Here is an 18,599-nt window from a genome sequence, read left to right on the forward strand (position 1 = left end):
CAACAAAAATATGTTCATTGTGAAACTGTGTTATAAATCTACCAGTTATTTCTGACGAATGAGAAAAAAGCAAAAGACATTGTTCCAAGAAGAATCATACAGCGCTTTATTTAACCAATTTTCTCGCAAATCATCCCTGCAAAGCGGGGATGTGTGTCTCTGTGCAGGGGTACATGTGCTAGCATCCCTGCTACATGTGCTAGCATCCCTGCTGCATATGTTAGCATCCCTGCTACATGTGTTAGCATCCCTGCTACACATGCGTTAGCTTCCCTGCTGCAGGCTTGTCCACCAGCCCCAGGGTCGGCCAGGAAGAGCCCTTCCTAGCCTGGGGGCCACGACAGCAGCTTTCCATCCTTAACCACTTCAGCACACAGCAACAGCAGCACACACTGCTCACACTGTGCCTAATAAATCCAGCATATCCGGGAGGTCAGGGCGCAAAGTCCGCCAACTCATCCTCACACCTGTTTAGGCTCCGCCTGAAATGAGTCTCTCTGGATGGTTCCTGTTAAACACAAAATGGACACATTGTAATTATTTAGGAATATTAATAAGCCAACAGATGTGCAAATGGTTATAATGCCATTATTACCCCTTTATTACTGCTTTATTACCCCATTATTGCTCCAGCTGTGAGGCACACAGATGTGCTCTCCCGTGTGTGATTCTGACTCCATGTGTTTCTTATTCGAAGCTACTGGCTGGTCACTCATACAGTCTCTTACCCGCACGGTGTCCATCCAGAAAACATTTTAACTTCACCACATTTTTGCCTGTGTGGAGGAGCTGTGTGAACAGACAAAATTTGATCAGAAAACAAGAATTTGTTTTCCACTGTAGAACCTTGTAAGTAGGTAAACAGGAAAAAAGAAACATTTTGGGGGAAATTTACATTCTTCTTTTGCTTTCCTGTGCATATCCTCAGCCACACTGAATTCTGGGATAGCAGGAGCAGCCCGCATGCAGGCCCAACTTTCATACGAGACCCAGCCTAAGCTGTGCATTGCTCACACGCTCATAATATTTCAGTCTTTGTGCAATGATGACTAATAAAATGACATGCAGAAGCACTGTGCCACACTGCAGGTGATGGGGCCTTGATTATTGATGACGGTCGTTGCTGGTTTACCCTCTCGTCCTGGTAAGTGACATCTGCCACTGTGGATTTGAACATCTCTACTGATACTGTAGTTTCCATATCTTGCTGGCATCCGCTGCCAGTTGTGATGTCATCACATCACTGTTTGCCTCTCTGTAATCAGACATACAGGAACAGTGGTGCTAACCTGCAGAGACTCAGCTGACACATCTGTGTACCACTAAAACACACCACTGTACCACTGTGTACTCACCAGGACCAAAGTGTGAGTCCTGGCTTCCATTTCACTGTATCATTCCAGTGTCCCATCTGTATTCAACAGGTTTCTTTTGCAATCCTGAAAGTAATATTTTAAAACATTTGTTTTCTAAGAATACACAAGAAAATGCCATAAATGCAAACACCGTCATCACTGCAACATGTGATGAAATGCCTTCGCTGTTTAATCCAAATTCTGAAGCAGAAATCCTTTTTCGTTTTTTTTTTTTTGTTGTTGTTTTTTTGTTTTTGCTGTTTTTGTGCGCTGTATTAATGAGTAATTCTTCTTGGTGATGGCCAGATCTAAAATGGAGAGACAGACAGAAACAGACAAACAGACAGACAGACAGACAGACGGACAGACGGACAGACAGACAGACGGACAGACGGACAGACAGACAGACAGACAGACAGACATACAGACGGACATACAGACGGACAGACACACAGACATTTAAACATTGGAAATTTCAGTCGGTCTCCGTGGAAACGCAGCAGGAGCAGCAGCAGCAGCAGCGTTTCAGGGCCTTCCACACTCGGCTGAAGAAGCGCCTGACTCCTTTCTTCTGCTTCTTCTCCTCTGAAAAAGACGAGGGAGAGACTCCTTTCAGCTCAGCCTCTCTGTGTAGACGTCTCTGTGCTGGGAGCTGCACCCGCTCGCTCGCACCCACCACACCCTGTCAGCGGTGGTGGGGGACGCCGTCACTGGCCTGCTCGGCGCCGTCATGGAGCCAGCCAATCGCAGAGCGTCGAGCAGGGCCTTCAGCGAGGTGGCGGTGGGCGTGGCCTTATGCGTCCATGACGACCTGCGCGCAGCGGGATGGGCAGAGGAGCGAGCTTTCGGGGCGCAGTGCTGGCGCTGGGCCAGGCCCGGCATGGTGGGGGGGCTCCACAGAGACCTGCTGGAGCAGACCGGCTCCCCTGGGGCCCTGCAGGCCGCCCTGAGGGGGAGCAGCGCCGCCGTCACCTCCGCCATCGCCACCGCCATCGCCAAGGCCCTCCTCGCGGCTGCTGATACCGCGCTGAGCGCCGGCCCTGCCACGCCTGAGGAAGAGGAGGAAGAGGATGAAGAGAAGGTCCCTGTGAACACTGCAGTGGAACCAGAGACGCCAGTGGCCCAAGACAAGACATCAGTGGTTGATAGTGAGGCATCCACAACTTCAGAGGAGGAAATGGACTCCTGCGTGACATCACTGGAAGAAATTGACTCACCAGTGACATCAGTTGTTAACAGTGATGCAGTAATGACATCACTTGAGGAAGTAGACTCCTGCATGACATCTCAGGAGGATATGGACTCACCACTGGCACCACAGATGGCAAGTGAGGTACCAATGACATCAGTGGTTATTAGTGATGCAGTCATGACATCACTTGAGGAAGTAGACTCCTGCATGACATCCCAGGATGATATGGACTCACCACTGACACCACAGACGGCAAGTGAGGCACCAATGACATCAGTGGTTAATAGTGATGCAGTCATGACATCACTTGAGGAAGTAGACTCCTGCATGACATCTCAGGAGGATATGGACTCACCACTGACACCACAGGTGGAAAGTGAGGCACCAGTGACATCAACGGTGCTACCTGATGTGGTCATGGCAACGCTGGGGGGGATCCCCACGACTGAGGAACCTCTGGTGGAGGAGGGAGGAAAGCCAGATGGAGTAAGTACTGTATGAAAAGCTCCTCCCACTGATTCAGCACCTTGCACAGCATGTCTGCCAATCAGGACATCAGGGCTTGATTAGCAATTTTTTTTGGCTTGATTGGCTGTGATTGGTTATTTCCAATTGTGGAACATGGACAAATATCCTGATGAGAAGTTGTTTTTTTAAAAGAGGAAAGTGTGCAGGAAGTGTGATCGTACAGTTGAGATGTTCCAGACAGTGCTTAATGAGATGTGTGTATGATTGCAGTTTGACATGGAGATCCCTGTTCCACTGGACACTGCCGCGGGTGATGCACTCCTGGACCTCCCTCACAGTGAGTCACAGACAGCATACGCTGTGGGGACACTGTTGAAAATGCTCCTTTCCTTTTGCACCCGGTGGCTAAATAATCACAGTCAAAGAGCAGCTCCCGGCACAGAGACGTCTACACAGAGAGGCTGAGCTGAAAGGAGTTTCTCCCTCGTCTTTTTCAGAGGAGAAGAAGCAGAAGAAAGGAGTCAGGCGCTTCTTCGGCCGAGTGTGGAAGGCCCTGAAACGCAGCTGCTGCTGCTGCTGCTGCTGCGTTTCCAAGGAGATCGACTGACATTTCCAATGTTTAAATGTCTGTGTGTCTGTCTGTCTGTATGTCTGTCTGTGTGTCTGTCTTTTTTGTCTGTCTCTTGCCTCCCTTCCCTGCCTGCCTGCCTGTCTGTCTGTTTCTTTCCGTCTGTCTCTGCATTTTAGATTTGACCTTCACCAAGAAGAATTACCAATTAATACAGCGCACAAACACAGCACCAGTACCTGGGATTCTGTGCCACAGCCACCAAAAGCACCACTTCATTTCCTGGTTATCTCTGCTGTCCCAGGATTCAGTGCAGCTGAGGATGAGGATGCACAGGAAAGTAATAATGGTAATTCCACATTCCTTTCACCTAGAAATGTTTCTTTCCCCTGTTACCTACTTACAGGGCTCTGCAGTGGAAAAGGAAATCTTATTTTCTGATCCAGTTTGTTTGTCTTTTCACACAGCTCCTCGAGCTCTTCTGGTTGGCGGCCAAAATGTGGTGAAGTTAAAATGTTTTCTGGATGGGCACCGTGCAGGTAAGAGACTGTATGAGTGACCAGCCAGTAGCTTCGAATAAGAAACACATGGAGTCAGAATCACACGCAGGAGAGCACATCTGTGTGTCTCACAGCTGGGGTAATTAAGCCGGTAATAAAGCCGTAATAAAGGGGTAATAATGGCATTATAACCATTTGCACATGTTTCAGAGTTGCTATATCTGTTGGCTTATTAATAATTCCTAAATAATTACAATGTGTCCATTTTGTGTTTAACAGGAACCATCCAGAGAGACTCATTTCAGGGGGAGCCTAAACAGGTGTGAGGATGAGTTGGCGGACTTTGCGCCCTGACCCCCCGGATATGCTGGATTTATTAGGCTCAGTGTGAGCAGTGTGTGCTGCTGTTGCTGTGTGCTGAAGTGGTTAAGGATGAGAAGCTGTTGTCGTGGCTCCCAGGCTCGGAAGGGCTCTTCCTGGCCGACCCTGGGGCTGGTGGACAAGCCTGCAGCAGGGAAGCTAACGCATGTGTAGCAGGGATGCTAACACATGTAGTAGGGATGCTAGCACATGTAGCAGGGATGCTAACATATGCAGCAGGGATGCTAGCACATGTAGCAGGGATGCTAACACATGTAACAGGGATGCTAACATATGCAGCAGGGATGCTAGCACATGTAGCAGGGATGCTAACATATGCAGCAGGGATGCTAGCACATGTAGCAGGGATGCTAGCACATGTAGCAGGGATGCTAGCACATGTAGCAGGGATGCTAGCACATGCAGCAGGGATGCTAGCACATGTAGCAGGGATGCTAGCACATGTAGCAGGGATGCTAGCACATGTAGCAGGGATGTTAGCACATGCACCCCTGCACATCCCCACTTTGCAGGGATGATTTGCCAGAAAACTGGACCAAATAAAGCGCTGTATGATTCTTCTTGGAATTTTGTCTCACTTTTGGCCTTTTCTCATTTAACAGAAATAACTGGTGCATTTATATGGTAACCAAAATATGTTAAATGTCATATTACATGAAACTTACATTTCAACATCATTTTATTTTAATATGTGAAGCACCTCATGGTCCTGACTTGAAACTCACTCAGTCACTCCCTCACGTTAAGCAAGCTGAAAGTTCTCCACAAGGGGGAGCTATTAGCCCTCATGGTGCTTCATATCAATGTGTGTCCTGGTTATGAAATGACTGTTTGCGGAGGTGGTTTAAGAAAAAAAATACATGTTCTTGATACTTTGGGGTTTAAATGTGAACAGCTGTGCCACTGCAGTTCGAAGCTGAAACTCTTGCCTCTTCAGCGGTGTTACACTAAACTGAAAGTTGCAGACAGTTCCGCCATTTTCCCATAGGGAACGTCAATGATTCTCTGATAAATTTAAACTTAAATTTGTCCGTCATTTTATTTAAGTTAAGTTTTATTTATACAAGAACTTGTACATTTTGTAGCCTACACGTAGGCTACTGTACTGATGATAGAGAGCAGGCTGATTTTAGCGTTAGGGCTGGCCAATTTAATTAGTTGTATTTTGAAACTTTTGGCAAGCATTTCACTTAAAAGGTGATAGTAGTTTTTTTTGTGATTCATTATTGTATATTGTGTTCAATAAAGACGTAAAAGGTGTTATATCAAAAGTGCTGAACTGCTCATACAGGAAATGTATTTGAGGTTTCCTACACTTTGACTAGTGACCACAAGAGGACACTATTTGCACTGCTGGACTTCAACAGGCAAAAGCTTTTGATGAATTATTTTGGTATCCTTGTCTAATCGCATTTTTGGTAGCTAGTAAGTCATATTAACCATTCAGTACAATAATGTCCAAGTAAATTATTAAAACAAAAGGCAGGATTCTCTTGGCCTATGAGAAACGAGTAATGAAGGAAGACAGCCTTTTCCGCCAAAAAAGAGCAATGCATTTTCGTAGTTCTTAATTGGAATGATAGCATGTGCTCATATCATTTTAACATCAGCAAAATCACACAGAGGCAGAATGAAAACACACATAAGCTCCAATTTACTTCCTCCATCTTGAGGCCGCTTAAAGAAAACCTGTTGATCAGCTGACTGAAAAGGTCTGTAAGCTAATCGGACGGGTTTTATAACAGTTCAGTGATTTGTTCATGTTGCTGTGACAGTGTTCGAATCCTATCGCGCAATTCACAGAGTTTTGGGACTCTGTCTGGAGTGCATTGGATGCACTGGTGAACCCCCTGCCTACACAAGCTGGGTACATGCACAGGTGTTCCGGTGAAACGACACCACAAACTCTCCACTCCAGAGTTTTCTCTACCCTGATGCCATACATCTCCTGAACACCACCCTACCTGCCTCCTATGCAGCACCATGATTCTGCTACAGTAGCACATTACATGACTCTTATTTGGCAGACGTACAATAAGTGCATACCGAAGGTCATTGGAACAACTACAGATCACAGGTCCGATAAGGTACAGTACTCATTATGTAACAGTTATCCATAGCCATGAACACATTAAGTCCAGTTCACATAGTAAGCATAGGCCAGGTCAGAAAGTTATGGTAAGTCAAACTAGGAGGCATGACGGCAAGCTACAATATCAAAATAATGATACCATTGCAATTAAAGTGCTAGACGAAGACTCCAGCGGGTCATGTGACGCCCACCTTGTACAGCCCTCTCCTTGTGACACCTCAGGCCATTGTCAGTTTTCGGAAGCAATTTCCTGTGCATGTATTTTTGTATGTGTAAATGGCGCTAATAAACTGAACTGAGCTGATACCGTATTAGTGCTCTCCATTAGCATGGCTCTGGCTCCACTGGCACAGAGGCTCAGCAGGCTTTCCAGGGGGGGCTGAGCCAATAGGCACGGGCTGTCTCTATGACATCATAAGGGTGACGACTCCAGCGGGTCATGTGACGCCCACCTTGCGCAGCCCGCCCCCTTGTGACTCCTCGTGCTGCTGTCAGGCGGATCAGCTGCTGGAGCCTTTATGGGCTCTGCTCCATGTAACATGACGCGCGCGCGATTTCACGTGTTTGATGGACTCTGTTCAAGCGTGAAAACCGATGCTATGGAATATAGAGTGCAGTAGGCCAAAAGGACATTTATTTCCACAGTGAAGAAATCGAGGAATAATCAAAATCCTGGCGCTTTTAATGAAACTTTTGGCACCGTTTTACTGCCAAGGAGGTGCATCGATCTGCACATTTATACAGAGCGCCTGGACATTGATTTTTACATCATATCCTTTCTGGGGATACATTTCTTCTTACAGTCATACTCCAAGAGCACCTGTAATTGTTTTGGATTACCTGAAAAAACATTCCAAGCATTCTTTTCTCCAGAAGACAAAGTGTGCTCGGTTGCAGTGTTCTATAAATTCACAGCAAAGGGTATACCTGTGATATAAATCTGCTGTTAAGTAACGGTGTCCAATCAGAAGCTCGGGAAACAATGGCGGTACGTGACAGATCCCGCTCACCGCGCTCCCCAGCAGCGGCTTCTATTTTAGGTGCTGAAACTGTACACCTCTGTTGGGGGGGGTGGGGGGGGGTCAGTACCTCAGAGCCTAAGGCCAGAGAAACTGCTATATTTATAAGGACTAATCGGGAGGGGGGTGCGATCGACCTCACTCCGCCACAGGCGAAGGCAGGCACTGAAGGACACGGTCACCCATCACAGACTCTGCCGGACTGCGGGACAGGATCGCTGTGACCGCCTCCACAGGTAGGGGCATACACCTGCACTCACACAAAGCCAGGCCTCTACAGCTTCTCATGATCTTCCTTCCTGGTCCCGGAGAGCCACAGGGTTTTTTGTTGTCACATGTCACTTGACTGATTCATTAAAGCTGTTCGTTACACAGTTAGCTCACCTCAACTTACTCGGGTCTGAATAGGTTGCTGATATGAAAGCAAAAACAAAAGCCAACAGACCCTGTGGCTCACCAGGACCTGGAAGGAAGATCAGCGCTCTACAGCATACTAGAGAAGGCATAAAAAGATGTTATGGCTCCTTTTACTGAGATACTGGCGATGTACTGTGTGGAAACTACAAGTGAAAAATTAAAAACTGTATTTTGATCTATGCCTAAGATGCTTCTTTGTGAAGCGAGCTCAACAGCTTTGAGCAAGATTGAGTGCCTTGATTACCTTGTGCGACTTAAAATTATTGTTTTTGTTTTAAATCTGTTGTCATGCTCCATTGAAAGAGTAGCCGCAAAAAAGAGAGGGTGTTGACAGTTACGACAGCCAAGTTTAGGTGACATATTGAGATGCCCAGTAGACAATAGCCAAAGATGAACAAACCAGAAAAGTCAAAATGAGGATAGGATATAAATGAAACCATACAATTCAGTCTTACTAAACAAATGCAGATTTAATCATAAAACCTTCAGAATTTGCAGGAGCTTCATATATATATTTCAACAGATAAATATATATGCTGGTATCAAACAAAGCATTTCTTCCAGGTCAACCATCCCTGGTACTCAGAGTTGGACCATATATAATTTTCCACTGTGGCATGGATCGTGATGTAATTCTACAGTTTCATAAGTCAGCTGTGGAGGCTGCTGATCATGTGACCTTTGTGCTTCCAAAAACCCTGGCACGACTGCGTGTTGTATTTTGGGATAGGAAGTACTGTGCCCTTCTGATCAGCTTTACTTCAGGACAGTTGCCTTTAGTTAAGAATTTCTCCTGTTCCCATTGGTCCTCTAACTAGCTCTTGACTGCGATTTCCTTTTATGTGGTGAAGGGATATGGAGCAACAATATTAAACTGGGGAATAGACGAAACATGCTAGCACTGAGCAAGGGCTATGATCGCATAGCATCTCGTAACTGAACTCTGTATGTTGCACATCCCTCTGTGTGGACTGCAGTTTTCCTTCCTGTTTATCCATGTTTTCAGTTTTCATTCATGTAACATTTTATTTAGTTTTCTGGCAATCTGTAATCACTGTGATCTAAGAAGATTCTTAAAAGAAAATTTTCATTTTATTGCATTGGTGTGTATTCTAACAGTTTTGACAAACAGATAATTATATTGAAACTCTGCTGTTTAGTGTAAGGTACATAATTTTCCATATACTGTATATTTTAAAAAGTCTTGTTCTGTAGATTTGAAAGCTGTAATATTTAATAATTAAATTGTTTTTTTTGCAGATGTCAGTGTGGCAAGTGGCCACGCCCTCGCCATGGACGACTTTGACTACAGCGTTCAGATCTCGGAGCGCGACTGGGACCTCTTCTTCCAGGAGTGCGAGGAATGCGACCTGCTGCCCCCCGCCGTGGCGGGACCGGACGACTCGGGCACCAGCGACGCTGACGATGGCGCGTCCTCCCGCTCGCGCCCCGTTGAGGAGGGGGACTCCCCCGAACACGACTGGTCCATCGACGAGCCCCCCGAACGCACGGGCCTGCCTGTGGAACGCTACCTCAGCGCGCGTCGCCATCCTGGTCCCGAGGACCTTCTTTCCTGCAGTGAGGAGGACACCCACCTGGAGTCCATAAACGTGTTCTTTGAGAGGCTCAGGAGCATCGAAGCGGGAGGGGGTGGGAGCTTTCTTGCAGAAGCTAAGCCTAAAGAGACATGGCAGGAGGTCTGTGACCTTGAGGAACCTGCCAAGGAGCTTGGCAATCAGCCACAGCTCTCTCAGGCAAAGTCCCAGAGTGACAGCTCAGCTCTTAGCTTTAGCCTAACAGCCAAAGAGGACAAAGTTGGCGGCGCCATTTCAACCGGAAGAGGAGAAAAGGATCTCGACAGAGCTGGAAAGTCAATAGAACTTGAATCAGAGGAAGATGACGTGCTCGGACTGGCTGAGCCCACTGTAGAACTGTTTATCAGGGAGGAGGACTGGGCTGTGAATGAGAAGTGGGTGCAGGAAAAGGAAGGTGACCTCACAAAAGACGAATTACTGAAGGCCGCACCATCATGCTCAACAAGCAGCAATGATGAGTTTGGACTCAGTAGAAAGCCTACTGTGGAAGAATTACAGCCTTCAGGACTCAATGACATGAATGGCACAGAGCCCAGGGCTGGTGAGGGCACAATGACAAGTCAAAGTCAGGCATTTCTGAAGGAGGCCACTTCATTGGATGGTCACCAAGTGGAATTACAAACTGATCCAGAGGCAGTGCTCTGCGTGGACACGGCTGCTGGAGCTGAGAACCACACCGTAAAATCAGAAAATGAACAAAAAGAACACATGTTTGTCTCTGCGGGGGTTGGCCGGGACAGCGCCAGCTCCCCTTCGGTGAAGAAAAAGAGGAAACGGGCAAGGGGCAGTGGTGCCCCTCTCGTGGCGGGACAGGCCTCTGAGGGCCTCAGAGGAAGAACCGAGAGCGAGAAGCAAGTGGAAATGTTTGAACAGGGAGCTGCGGGGCAGGGAGCGGTTGTGTCATGGCATGACAGTAGAGCTTGTGCGGACAAGGCCGGGAGTAAGCGCAAGAGCGTTTCTGCGCACCAAATGACTCAAAGTTTCGGGACAGTTCCCAGAAGCAGCGAGCTTCTGTCAAAGGGGCGTAGCGTCAAAGAATATGGGGCCGAATCGAAAGCAGCCGGACACAATCGCGACTTTGAAGAGCCAGTCATGAGGCCCAAAGAACGTAGCAAAGAGAACATTCCAAACTCTACGAATCAGCCACAGTACGGACCTGGGCATGATTTTCGGAATCATTCACAGCAAATTTGCACACCTGCAAGCAATGCAGAAACACACAACCTGACAGCATGTGAACAACCTGATAATAGTCATGAGTGCTTGCAGGCAGGTGGTGTCATGATCCAACATGATCCAGTATCACCACAGTGCTCTGGGTTATCTGGACCTGAATCCAGGAATGGTTCTGAACAATTTCCTCTCACGGAGCCTGATAGATTTAATATCGCAGAGGAAAGTTCCCCAGATCAGAAGAAGATGCTGCAAAATAAACCAACTTTGCAGATGAATTCACCAGAGGATGGCAAAGCAGTTTGTAAACTCAGCAATGTCTTGTTGGAGACATCCAGCTCAGCAGAAGCACCACAGTGTAATCAACCATTTGTCAGAGGGATGAGTGGTTCACAAGATTCTAGGAATCAAAACATTCCAGAACACACACAGGAAGTAACACATGGACAAAGTTTACTAACATTCTCACAAGAGAAAAATATGAATACCATCGGAAGTCCAGAGATTTCACCGCCCAAAGAGTTCATACAGATGCCCAATACTGCAAATCTACCTGTGCCTACAGGGATATCACCGTCTTTAAACAACATTGGTGGTCATGGGCCCAGTTGGTGTGATGAATTATACCCAGTAGATGTACAGTGTCCAAACTCAGATGAAGAAGAAAGCCCCCCAGAATATCAGGAAGTAGAAGAGTTTAATAATGTGCCAATAAATGTTTCTAATGAAACAACCAGTCAGTGTCAAGCTAAAACAGAGATTGGAAACATCGGCCCCAAAACCAGCTGTGCTGCATCAGAAAATCATAAGCCCTCAGTGGTTACCGGTGATAAAGCACTACCGTTTCAAACACCAAAACTGATAGATACACAAATACCGGTACAGTCAGACCTTGTCCCAGCACCAGCACCCCCGGGCACTTATAATGCTGCCAATGGTCTGGGCATAAATTTAACCAAAAGCTCTGTTGCAAGTGATGGTAGTGGAAGCTCAGTTAAGTCTATTGCTCTGCCTGATTCTAACAGTGACAAAGCCAGTAAAGCAGACGATTGGCTGCAAGAAAAGGGTGAAAATTTGCCACGGACCAGCACTGTGGAGTGTGTAAAGAGCCCACAGCAGGCCTCGATAGACATTTCAGCAGTGAATGAAGTGGAGACAGTGTTGGGGCCTGAACTACAGAACAAGCAATCCGTAGATAAGCCAGTGCTTCACACCCTTGAAGCCAAAGTCAACAGCAGTGCAGAATGTGAGCCATCTCTTCCCCTGGAGTTAACAGCTAGTGCCAAACCACTGGCGACCAAAGAGCCAAACAAACCACTGGACACCAAACGCCCAGTTCACTCTATGTCCGCCTTTTGGAAGGAAATGGAAAAGCTGACCATTAATGACATATTATATCTGAGGTCATCCAGCAATGCCCCCAGGGTCTTGCCACGGGACAGTGCCCCGAGAGACACATCAGATGCTGGGGACTCTGGCAACTCCTCCCATCTGGAGGACTCCAGGCTTGACCGCTCATGTGTGGACATGTCTACCATTCCGGAATTTGAGGAAGAACGCTCGCTGTCCCACAGTGCCAGTGTGAAATCCAGCCTGGACCCCAAGGAAGCCAAAAAACCAGGTCAAAGGTCACTTGGGTCGTGCAACTCCAGAGGGGTATTGTGGGAAAGCGAGTTACACCCCGTTGGCCCAGGAATGGACGATGGCACCCATGAGACGCCGACGCTGTACCCTGGAGACACCATCACCCCACCTTTCCTTTCGGACAAGGCCCATCAGGGCTTAAGGAGGATGTGCAAGAATGTAAGTGTGCAGAATCTACGAGCTCTGGAGGCTGAACCACGTGTCACAAGCGCCTCCCTGGTCACTACTACTACCACTACTGAGGAGGAAGTTCTCCGGGAGTCCAGTGGCACCTTTCAAAGGCCTAAAGAAAAGTGCACTTCAGTGCCTCTGGAAAGCAGAAGTGCTAGGAAAAGCTCAGTAGAATCTTCTCTCCCAGGGGATGGGGCTACAACAGGGGGTTATGGGATGCCTTTCCGTGAAATCTTTGGATATTTCTTTGGCGCTAGCGAGGCTGGGGTTGGCCAGGCGGACACATCGCACACGGAGGCACCCGCAGGTGACGGAGGTTCGGTCCCCGAGACGTACGACCACTTCTTCTCCGAGTTCGAGACGGGAAATTTTTTCTTTCCGTTAATCCGGGGGACGGGTGGCGAGCAGACCGAGTCGGTTGCCGTGATATCCTACACGAGCTCCTCCGACAGAAACCTCCAGTTCCCCGAGGCTTACGATTACTTCTTCCCCGACAGTTCGTCCAGTGATTCTGACGACAAGGAAGACAGCGACGACGATCAGGGACCCATCAGGGTGGTCACGCGCTTCGACAAGGGTGCCGGTGAGCCCCCCGTGGACACTGCAGAGGCTCCAGACATGTACGAACACTTCTTCGCGAGCAGTGACTGGGGAGAGAGTCTTTTCTGGAGAAACCCTCTCTCTCTGAGACGAATGCGCTTCACGGGCACGACCGGCTCAAATGAAGGGCCCGCCTCCCGTGTGCTGGTAACCGTGGTTCAGATGGGGAGGTCAGTCGTCAGCACCATCTTCACGGACGGTGCTGGGGATTTTCACGGAGCTGTCAGCCCTCAGAGACCTCTATACTGCCTAGAAGAGCAGATCTTTAGAGAGCTGGAAGAGCAGCAAAGAAGATATACCGATCTTCAGACGGCCGTTGCTGTTCCAAGTAAGACTTTGTGCAATTATATATGCACATAGTGGATACATAAGCATATTTTCTTAATCACACTGAATTTAACAGCCCAGTCTATAGCTGTGTTATTCAGTGGGATAATCGGGTGTGTAGTGGGATACCTGTTATCATATTATGATGGATTTTATTTCTTAACTGTTCTGGATATCCCTTAATGCGTGTTTTACAAGCTGGCCAGTGAATTACGGTTCTGCCAGTGAATGAAACATGACTTTGCGCACGTAGTGGTCGTTCAGCTACCCTTGAACCAGCAGAATGGCTGTTCATGACCTCTCATTCATGCCAAGCAGCAGCCCGTTTCACACTGGCGTTGTGCCAAGAGTGACTGACATATCTAGCTTTGAAGGGGAAGTATAAATAGACAGGCTCCATGTGGCGAAGGAAACGGTCCTTTAACTCTTTAAGATACAAGACAAGTATGTTCAGACGTGTTCTTAACTGAACATTCCAATACTGATGTAATAGTCACTGCTGGTAACTGGAAGCGACGGAGTTCTTAGAATTTTGAAAAAACATTCCAGAAAAACTCTACTCTTCAAAGGGTTAAATCTCCCAGATGCTGGACCCAAGGGCACAGGGCACATTTCTGGATACATTTCTTAATTTTTTATTTTTTATTTTGTTGCTTTGGTTTGCATTATGTTAATTATAATTATTTTTAAAGAAGCCTTTGCCTAATTTTACCTGACCATACTGTCCATGCGCAGTAAATCTCTCAGCGAGACAGACACTGTGGGAGAAGTGGGGCCTTGAATGTTTTCTTCCAAACCACTGCTGCTCAAATGGTTGAAACAACCAAGAATAAAACCATCACTCTTCAGTGTAATACCCCCTTCATTTAGATCATTCAGTGGACTGAAAAAAAAAAAAAGGTCCCTGAGTATTGTAGCAATTATTCAATGGCATTACTGAATATACATACAGCACATACGGTCACAGAGAATATCCCGTCAGTATATTCAGTCTCCGTTACATGGAATAGCATGAAAACGACGCGTTTCCTCTTTGAATATAAACAGGTTCTATTTGCATGTATATGTACTGTAATGAGTGAGCCTGTCTGAGTTTATCACTTTTTGCTTTCTCTCCCAGTGACTACAGACACCCCTCTCCTGCCCCTCAGACAGTCAGATATGTGTTTGATCTGCATTTCTTTTGCCTCTTGGGTGCTGAAGACAGCCAACCCACACGATTCCGACACCTGGAAAGCAGGTATGTGCCTTAAATCAGCTTCAGATACTGTGCGTGGGACAGTTCTGACGTAAATATGCAATTTGACTGGTTTTTATATTGACCTGTCATAACGAGAGAATTTCTCCATAAATAAAGTAAATGTTAAATTTCTCTCTGCTGGTGCATGTCCTGAGTTTTTCACTTTTTTTGGAAGATTGCCTTGCAGATAAATGTAATAACTTAGCCACTGAGGGTCTTTAATGAGTAATCTTACACTCCTTTAAAGCCCTTTGGTCTTTATGAGTTTACCTGTCTTTTCTAGTAGAAACATGACTAGATATTTGTGCCAGTGGACACATCTACACGAACAGTACATGATAAGTTGCATAATACTTAATTCCTGTAATTAGTTCATTTTCTCTGGAATACCTTGCAGCTCTGTTGGCAAACATTAGCGCGCTCTCTGCCATCCGATACCTGCGGAGGTACGTCAGGGACGCAGGGAAGGAAGCGTGATGTCGATTACCTGCGGTTGCTCCGGGGTGCGTCACGTGGACCAGCAAGCCTGTCTGCATTGCTCAGCTCTGCTTCCTCCCCAAGCGCAACCCGAAAACAAATCACCTTCATCTGTTCGCCTGCACGGACGTCCTGCCGGTAGCCGATGTCCCTTTCCTAACGAGAAATGAAAATGGCTGTTGTGCATTGTGTTTGTTTTGTTTTTTGTTTTTTTTTTGTAATAGTTCAGAGCGGCTCACCCTGCGCTTTGCGAGGTAGCTTCCATGACAAAAGTAATGCTTTTGTGAGTGAAGTTAGACTAAAGAAAGAACATTTTATGTTTTACAACATTTTTGACAAATGTTATTTGATCCTTTCGTGTTCGTTCCATACGAGCCCTCTGTCGCCCCCTGTATGGCTGAAACTGACCAAAATCAACAATTTGTTCTAAAACATTGTATCATGTTCAAATGTTGCACAAAAAGAAAGGTGCTGGTTATTTATATTTTTATATTTAAAAATAACACGTGTCGAAAATGTCACATTTGAGAAGACATAGGAAAGTATTAAGAAAGAGCAATAATGTTAGTGTTGAGTATGTGGGAACTTGTGAAGCTTTTCAAAAGAGAAGGAGCATTTGTGCAGTAGAAATGAAAAAAGTTGACAGTTGAGACAAATTTGCGGCAGAATTCCAATGGTAATGTAGCACGTAGCTACTGTACCAAACAAGCGGGGGCTGCACATGATTTGTGTTTCAGAAAAAAAGAGGTTAGGATACAGTTGAATAAATGAGGGATACTGAAGAGATGCAGTTGGGTGTAATTTTACACAGATAGATATTTTAGTAGGTCAAACAGTATGAATGGATATGCAGTATTATTTCATTAAAATAATGAATGAGCACTGAATTTAAATTATTTGTAAATACCCCTTATGTTTTTTTAGTTGTAAATAATTATATTATAAATGATATGTTAATTATTTATGAATGCAAGGCAGCATTTGCAGGAAACTGACTGCCTTTTTTGAGTGAGTAATAATTTCATAGATTTGCCTGTGTGGAGTACTGTGTTATAGGAGTTTGTGCCTTCGGTATGTGCACAATGAAACCAATTAGACGTCATTGCATTGGTGGTTTTATTTGTAATATTGTACATATGAGTAATAACATCAAATGATGTATATTATTAAAAGAGAGTTGAACCCTCTTATTTTTCCATGCTATCATATTTTCTTGTTGACGATGTAACCTTTTTGCATACAAAATAATTATTCAAAACAAAATGAAGGAATGCACATTTTTCTCTCCGAATTCCTGTTCAGCATATTGAATCCACTGAACTGCATTTTTCTTCCCTCTTGTACTCCTGATGGGCTAGTGCGGATGGCGTAGACATGTCTCATTAGCTGCGTAGCAAAGTAATCAAGATGAATGTGAATTCCCGCTGAAGTTTATTTGTGTGTGTACTGAGCAGCTGTGCTGGGGGGGTGACTGCTCATTACAAAACAAAAAACCCCATCTGCATTTATAAATTACTCACGTTACATCAAAATTAATTTTCATTATTTTCCCATTTATAGAACGTGTAAATCTTTTTCTTGTGGCTTAATGAGCAGTTTAATTGAAAAACAAAATAGAGGCGTGTCAAGGCACTGTTCTGTTGTGCGACAGGTCATCAGCCTTCATGATTGGTGCTAGCGTTGCCTAGGAGAGGGATAGTTTCAGCTGGCCAGGATGACCAAGTCTCATCATGCACTAGCGACCCCTACTGGTAAACTGAGTGCTTATGGATCTGCATAAAGCTGCACATGCAGTGTGTTAATTATGCCTGTGCCAGACAGGCTTTAGAATTGGGGAATTCCAAATGAGAAAAAAAAACTTTTTTTTTCTGCAGAGGATAATTAAATTGTAAACTGTCTTATAAGATATCTCCATTTATTTAGTTCATCATGCGATTTTAAACACAGTGCGGCAAAATAAAAACTTCGTTTCAATATACATGTCATTGCAAACGTTTGCAAACAAGAACACACTGCAAATCTCAAGACAAAGAAAATGAACAGCATTTTTTTTTTACTGATAACATGCTAAACTTACTCTCCAGTAGAGTAACTGATGGGGGAACTGGCGAAATAACATTTAAAAACATCTTTACGTGATATTTCAGAGTAATCTCAACCGTCATTCGGTTTTGCTGAACTCAGAACGACCGAGATTCGTGTCCAGTAGAGAGCGCTACAAGACCACTTGAGAAGTCTGATATTTTCAGACAGAACAATTGAAAATAGAAATGGGTATTTCAGCCGTTTAAGGAAGAAAGAATAATATAGATTTAAAGAATTTAATACCTCTCGAATTAGCTTAGTTTTTTTTTTTTAAGTGTGAATCTTTTTAAAATTTAGCCTTGAAGCTAAAACTATTGAGAATAGATCTTCTCTGAATGTAGTTACTGATAGTAATGCTGAACATCATTTATCTCATGACAAACGTGTTTGAAATCTCTGCTTACCTTAACTTCCTTCTCTCTGGGTCTCAAACTGGGTTGCTGTGTCTACTGGTTTTTGATGTGCTCCAGCACTTAAGTGGTTAATGTAAGTCACTGATTGGCTAAAGAGTCGCACACCTTGATTCTAAGGCCTTATTTGGCTGTTGATTGACAGGAAATCAGACAAACCTGCATAGAGTAAAGCCCTCCAGGACTGGAGTTTGAACAGGGCAAAATACAAGTGGGCAAGGAGAGCCAAATCTGTTTTGGTTTACGTGCCAACTTCTGCTCTTAATCATTTAATTAACCCAATTATGTACTAATTGATATTTTAACTACATGTCTTGATGAGTTTCTGAATGATAGCTGAAGGCTGTTCCTGCATCCCAGTGGTTCTCAAACTCGGTCCTGGGGGACCACAGTGTATGCTGGATTTCATTCCAACCTCAGCTGCAATCCCAGAATTTTAACAAGTTAATTTCTTCTCAATTAGGTGCTTTTCATGTTTTAGAGCTGGGCTCCCCAGTCTTATCCAGGAAAGGCCAGTGTGGGTGCACACACCTGATTCTACTAATCAACCACTTGAGTCTTTGCTGAGCACCTTGATTAGTAGAATCAGGTGTGTGCACCCACACCGACCATTTCTATACTTGTAATGTATTATGTAGGAGCTCATTGAATTTCTAAAGTTGTGATTTTTTTTGTTGTATATGTAATCAGGACTGGCAATAACCAGTCCTAATTACCACACACAGCTATAATAATTTGACTTGTAAGTTACGGATATCCGTTAAAATGTCTAAAAGGTTTTCAGTTTCATTTTTTAAATAAATACATAACAATAGAAAATACCCTAGAATGAGAATTATGTCGTTTTTCAAAGGAATGGTAGAATAATGATCACAAGACACTGAA

The 18,599-nt window shown here is 45.2% G+C and overlaps 2 protein-coding genes across 2 annotated transcripts; both read left to right on the top strand.

The window, feature by feature from the left end:
- Positions 1-7,702: 7,702 nt before the first annotated feature.
- LOC118207960 lies at positions 7,703-10,825 on the top strand. The gene is made up of 3 exons (XM_035382184.1): positions 7,703-7,811; positions 9,253-10,735; positions 10,819-10,825. Exons 2-3 carry the CDS (start codon positions 9,285-9,287, stop codon positions 10,823-10,825), a joined length of 1,458 nt encoding a protein of 485 aa, XP_035238075.1. The 5' UTR covers positions 7,703-7,811; positions 9,253-9,284.
- Positions 10,702-16,406, top strand: LOC118207488. The gene is made up of 3 exons (XM_035381121.1): positions 10,702-13,503; positions 14,623-14,742; positions 15,140-16,406. Exons 1-3 carry the CDS (start codon positions 10,869-10,871, stop codon positions 15,217-15,219), a joined length of 2,835 nt encoding a protein of 944 aa, XP_035237012.1. The 5' UTR covers positions 10,702-10,868; the 3' UTR covers positions 15,220-16,406.
- Positions 16,407-18,599: the final 2,193 nt, after the last annotated feature.

This window comes from Anguilla anguilla, chromosome 11, assembly GCF_013347855.1.
Source record: "Anguilla anguilla isolate fAngAng1 chromosome 11, fAngAng1.pri, whole genome shotgun sequence".
Taxonomy (NCBI): domain Eukaryota; kingdom Metazoa; phylum Chordata; class Actinopteri; order Anguilliformes; family Anguillidae; genus Anguilla; species Anguilla anguilla.

What these genes read in the sequence shown, in the direction of transcription:
- LOC118207960 (XM_035382184.1), top strand. Translation starts at nt 9,285, where the DNA reads ATGGACGACTTTGACTACAGCGTTCAGATCTCGGAGCGCGACTGGGAC.
- LOC118207488 (XM_035381121.1), top strand. Translation starts at nt 10,869, where the DNA reads ATGATCCAACATGATCCAGTATCACCACAGTGCTCTGGGTTATCTGGA. An exon ending in GACGGCCGTTGCTGTTCCAA is followed by an intron (nt 13,504 to 14,622) that starts GTAAGACTTTGT and finishes TTTCTCTCCCAG; the next exon opens with TGACTACAGACACCCCTCTC. An exon ending in TTCCGACACCTGGAAAGCAG is followed by an intron (nt 14,743 to 15,139) that starts GTATGTGCCTTA and finishes AATACCTTGCAG; the next exon opens with CTCTGTTGGCAAACATTAGC.